The 6,000-nt window shown below is 33.6% G+C and overlaps 1 protein-coding gene across 7 annotated transcripts in view; it reads right to left on the bottom strand.

The window, feature by feature from the left end:
• Positions 1–2,545: 2,545 nt before the first annotated feature.
• Positions 2,546–6,000, bottom strand: part of DCUN1D5 (defective in cullin neddylation 1 domain containing 5) — a 66,032-nt gene continuing 62,577 nt past the window's right edge. For 6 of the 7 annotated variants that reach the window (XM_054724751.1, XM_054724752.1, XM_054724753.1 and 3 more), the window contains 2 exons: positions 4,021–4,123; positions 2,546–2,882 (listed from right to left, as the gene is read on the bottom strand). In XM_054724751.1, coding sequence (XP_054580726.1) covers positions 2,827–2,882; positions 4,021–4,123 — 159 coding nt within the window. In that variant the 3' untranslated portion in view covers positions 2,546–2,826. Of the gene's footprint in view, positions 2,883–4,020; positions 4,124–5,501; positions 5,722–6,000 lie in introns of those variants that run through there. The other variant, XM_054724750.1, reaches the window with a different exon arrangement.

Below are 6,000 nucleotides of genomic sequence, written 5' to 3'. Positions count from 1 at the left end.
TGTCAAAAATGTTTTATCAAGAACTTTACTGACAGCATTTAAAAAACAAGAAATCATTAGACAATAAAAGACAAACATTGTAACACAGACAGGTCAGCACACAATACACCATTTTTTAATGTCCAATTCAGGACATTAACACTATGTTACCTGTATTCCTTGCAACAATTTCTCCATCCTCAGTTGAGCATCAACACCTGGTTCTACTTTCTTCAAGTATTATTACATTTAAATGCTATTCTATAAGAAGCAAGTCGTTTCCAATATAAGCACCATTGAGTATTTCATCCCATACACAGGAAATAATCCTAAAAATTTTATAAGAGGATTTCTGGGAAGGCACTTAAAGCTAACTAATTAAAGAACCACATTTAGACCTCTTTTATATAATGCAGGTTCCTTAACACTGTCCTCATATTTCCTAATAGATCAAATGCTGTTCAAATGTAAATTAAGAAAGCTAAGACAAGAAGGGACAGCCCACAGCCTGACTGATACATGATGCAGAATAAATTTGCCTCCAAAGTAAGTGAATGTTATGACTCTAAGGAGGTAAGAGAACTTAGAAGGAGCAGAGTAAAGCAGGCATGGCGTGGGTAGGATTAGTCTCCTGACTTAAGGGAACAAAGTTTCATTTTAGTTTCCAGATTCAAAAAGTCTTAAAGGTATCTTTGGATAAGTACGCAAAATAAACAGTTTCATATATATGTACTTTTTTAAAGGTCATCTATAAGTTTTAAGTGTTTCTTTACTCAAAGAGTGAAGATGACAAAGACATTACCATTAGTTCAGGCTATAAAATGACAACTTGTATGATTTCACTTAAATTATATATTTTGGAACTCAGCAAAAATGGGCAATATTCTTCAAGTTCAGCAATTGTTCCTTGGAGATAAGAGTCAAATTATAAAGACTCAAATGTCTAACAATCTAAATTATTTACTTATAATAAACCTGATATTAAAGTATCACTTACGTTAAATTGTTACACTGTTGGTATCCTCAGTTCTAGTGCGTGATTCTAATACTTAAAAAAATTGTTTTCCAGCCCTGGCCGGTGTGGCTCAGTCAATTAGGTATATGGTACATCCCATGTACCAAAAGGTTGCCAGTTCTATTCCTGGCCAGGGCACATGCCCAAGTTGCAGCCTCAATCCTGGGTAGGGGGTGTGCAGGAGGCAGCTGACTGATGTTTCACTCTCATATCAGTGTTTCACTTTCTCTTTTCTCTCTCTCTCTCTCTAAAAAAAAAAAAAAAAAAAAAAACAAAAAAAAAAAAATCAATGTGTTTTTTTTTTTAATTGTTTTCCACTATTACATCAGTGTTTGACCAAGTAATTTCATTAAGGCAAGTAAAACAGCAATTAGTTTCTCCCAGCTTATTAACCAAAACACAAACCAACCATAAAAATCTTTAAATTGCTATTATTTTCCCTTAAGTAATCAATACTAAAAATCATTAAATAAATTCACCACCAAAAATAAACCTTCAGCTTAAATCCCAATAGAAATGGCCTTATGAAAAAATATTGTTTACTTCTCTCCACTCATACAAAGAAACTAGAAATGTTATTGTAAGTTGTGACTGAACTGTGAATGTGAACAATTTTCATATCAACGAGATATTGGGATGGTTTGAAATGGAATGTACCTCTGTTCTGCTACTAGCACAAAACAATGCCTTTTATGTGAATTAGAAAAGACTGACCTTTCCTCAAGATACTTTATTGCCAACAGTCAGAAAACTGTGATTATTAGCAATACTGTGACTATAGTAATGTAAATGGAATCACAATTGAGTTGTGCACAATTATGTTCTCTCATAATTCCTTACTCTGTTATCTTCTTTTCCTACATAAGTCTTAATTAAATCTGCAACATCAGAGCTACGGTTCTCTTTAAGAGAAACAAAAAGGGCCCTCAATACAACTCCCAATAACACAAAATGACAGTTAAAGAGATCATACATATGCCATTAATAGCAACAATAATGATGATGATAAAACTTCAATATTGATCTTAATTCTCTCATAAGGCTATCTCATTTGTCTGATTCTGAGACCATTAATATATGAGCCTTGCTCTTTCAAATATAAATGGTACTTTTAAACTGACAGAATACAGAAAACTTAAAATTCACAGTAAGAATAGACAGGCAATGCTGATACGCTTATTGACAATCTAGCTAATGGAAAATAACTGGACATCTTCAATTCCAAACTTTTCAGATAAAGTATGTGCATAGGACCATGGCAGCTTTCACAGAAAACCAGAGCTGAAAGTTGGAACACTTCCAATATCCGAAAATATATTAGCTGCATCAGAAAATCATTATTCCAGAAGTCAAGGCCAATAAATATTCTTCTTAATTGTGCAGAGATGAATACATTAAGCCGTACCATCAGATTACATCGCCAAATATTAAGGTTATTTATAATCTTTATAATTCCACAAATTCATGGTGAATAGAACCTCTAAAATTCAAGAATTAAAATTTACAAAAATAAATACCACTCTGACACTCAAGGGACATCTTCACTTTAAGGCCTTTATCACAAATCTGAATCTTTATTGTTCTGAAATAAATGTTATCAACATAACTCAAGATAAAAACTCCAATATTCAGTCTCAGAAGAGGTGGGGCACCAAGGCCCATCACATGTAACAAGAAAACTTCCTTAAAAAAAAAAAAAGAAAGAAAAGAAAAGTACTATGAGAAGTCTTTCATATGAATAAAAATGCACCCTTGGAGTTTTTTTCCTCAGCTCATCAGCTTGTATGCATGTAGGAATCAAAAGGTTTGCATTTTCTTCACAATAGTTCTTGCTATGATATTTGACGGACTTTTTGCCACTCAACAAATTCATCAAGAAGAACGGGCCCTAGAAATAAAGAAACAATTTTTGTTAGAATTCAGTGAACTCATCTAACTATAAAACAACTCCCCATGAGCTCTGTGATAACAAGGAACTGATCCTTCCCTTTTTCAAGTGTTTTGCTTCCAGCCTCCCTCTTCTACTTAATAATGCTGCCTTAGCTTTTTCTTTTTTTTTACATAAGTGACTTTTTTCACAATTGGCATCTGTAGCACTTCCTTCTCAAGGATTGTGTTTCACGAACTCTATAATAACGAAATCAGTGTTAACCTTGCCTTTTTTCCAACTGCTCATAGAATTTGCCATTTAATTATTTAAAAATCTGAAAAGTGTTAAATGCAGTATTTCTATGCTACCTCAGCAAGAAGTATGTAAGCTTGTTGAAGGGGTAGCCATACTACAGACTTATATGGTTCCAGTAACAGGACCTAGTATAAATCTGCATACAGAGTAAGTGCCTAATAAACACCCAATCTAAGAACTATTCTAAAGAGACATTTTTATAATACAGGGGGTTCAAACTCATTAACATTCAGAAGCCAACCAGGGAGGCAATGGAAACAAGCTCAGTGTTTACTTTATTAAATGTAGGAAAACTCACTGCCACAAAGCAACATGATTACCCTCTTTTTCTGAAAATGCACAACCCTATGGTAGTCTCTATTTTTCTCTTGCTTTTCAAAGATTACAAGATAAATAGCAAATAAACACAATCATAAATAGCAACTGAAAAGCACCCTAGTTGTTGGCAAAGCTCAAGTAAATATCATAAGCTTTTTCTATTATAGCTGATGTTTTGCTTTCCTAGCTTTTAAAATCATGATTGTACTTTCCTTCCATAGAAAAATGCCAAGAAAGGCAGAAATGAAGCAGAATTTTAGCTTCTAGATACAAAAATTATAATTTAAATTAAGCTTTATAACGCTGTTACTGAGAAATTAAAAATATTTCATTTATCAGTATAGATTTTATAATACTGCTCAATCTAAGCTCTCTGCCTACCTTCTACACCTGCCTCCTCCCACGATTAAATACTAAAAATTATTGCTACAAAGTTAAAATCATTTATGATAATGCTACACAAATGCATATTCTCATTTAGTAGTTTAAAAATTTTATTTTCACAGGAAAACATTATACTTACAAGCACCATCTTCATCATAGTTACTAAGATCAGTATGGACTGTTCTGCTGAATTCTAATACATTGTACCACTGATCTTTATTCATAACACGATACTTTGATTGCTGAAGAAAATAATATAAATATTTGGATTATAGAACATGCATTATTTATTAGGGCTTGACTTCAATAAATCTAGTTATAATATCTTTTGTAATTTGGTTTTTCTAAAACATTTATTGTGTTCTTTAAAATTGTGTTTTTAAATCCTCAGGGCCCTGGCTTATGTTGCTAAGTCAGTGGTCAGCAAACTCATTAGTCAACAGAGCCAAATATCAACAGTACAACGATTGAAATTTCTTTTGAGAGCCAAATTTTTTAAACTTAAACTTCTTCTGCCACTTCTTCAAAATAGACTCGCCCAGGCCATGGTATTTTGTGGAAGAGCCACACTCAAAGGGCCAAAGAGCCGCATGTGGCTCACGAGCTGCAGTTTGCAGACCACAGAGCTAAGTGGTTAAGGCATCAGCCTGAGCACCACAGGGTTACAGGTTCCATTTCCAGTCAAGGGCACGTACCTGGGTTGCAGGTTGGATCCCTGGCCCCGGTCAGACATGTGCAGGAGGTAGCCAATTGATGTGTCCCTCTCACTTCGATGTTTTTTTTTTCTCTCTCTCTCCTTCCCTTCATTCTTCCTTCCTTCCCTCCCTCCCTCCCTCCCTCTCTAAAAATCAATGGAAAAAATATGCTTGGGTGAGAATTTACAAAAAAAAAAGAGAGATCACCAACTTACTTTTTCCTTATTTTTCTTTCATTTTTGAAGAATATAAGCACATCAGGGTACTAATTTTTATCTATGCATATACTTGTATAACACAAATAAGATCAAGATATACAACATTTTCTACAACCAGTAAGTTCCCTTGTGTGGCTTTTCCCAGTAACTCATTTCTTTGCATGAGATTTACTGTTAAGCCACATTCTGAAGTTGGCATCTTTGGAGGCAGTGGAAAGGCATGGGTTCAAATCTCACTTCTGCCATATATAAGTGACCTTAGAAAGTTATGTATCTTAGAAGCCACCTCCTTATTTGTTAATGGGGATAAAATGTAATTCAAAATGGTATAACAAAGATTATAAAAGAGCCCTAGCCGGTGTGGCTGAATTGATTGGAGCATCATCCCATATACCAAAAGGTGGTGGGTTTGATTCCCAGTCAGGGCACATGCCTGGGTTGTGGGTTCCATCCCTGGTGAGTGTGTGTTCAGGAGACAATGGATCAATGTTTCTCTTTCTTTTTCTCTCAAATTAAAAATAAATAAATAAAAAATAAATAAATAAATAAATAAATAGATTTAAAAAGATAGTATGGGAAGCACCCTCCACTGGATAACAAGTGTTTGAAAATATTTAGTTCTTTCAGTTCCCTTTATAGGTGAGTATTCTTATATTCAGTTATTTTTATTTTTGCCAAAACTACTGACAGGAGTAAGATTGATAACATCCATCAAAAACATCAACTTTATTAAGCTTAAAGATTTTAAGTATGTACCAAACCGATTCATATAAGGCCTTTTTATACCATTGTTTAAAACAAGTTTTAAACAAAACTACTTTGGGGAACTTGCTATGATATACAATTAGCTTTTTGAGAAATTACTTTCAAAGCAAAAGCAGAAGGATCTATATTTCAAGGAATGGCGAGAACCACATTAAAAGAACACTGAAATTGCAAAGGCACAAAAACAGAAAAGCAAAGAAAGCAATGAAAAAAAGAATTAGTATTTTCTTAAAACCACTGCCTATCATAGGTGCTATGATAAATCTTCTAATAGAATACTTTCTTCATACATTTAGCATACATTTTTAGTATCAGCACATTTCAGTACACCATTATAGCCACTCTCATATTTATGGACATCAAATATTAAAAGCTTTATTTGAATTTTTTAAATTGAGCCTAAGTGAAAAGTTTTATTACTATACTTGGTTCTTATGTGGA

This window comes from Eptesicus fuscus, chromosome 13, assembly GCF_027574615.1.
Source record: "Eptesicus fuscus isolate TK198812 chromosome 13, DD_ASM_mEF_20220401, whole genome shotgun sequence".
Classification (NCBI taxonomy): domain Eukaryota; kingdom Metazoa; phylum Chordata; class Mammalia; order Chiroptera; family Vespertilionidae; genus Eptesicus; species Eptesicus fuscus.
Note: the sequence above shows the minus strand (reverse complement) of the source record. Positions and strands in the feature narration are given on the sequence as shown.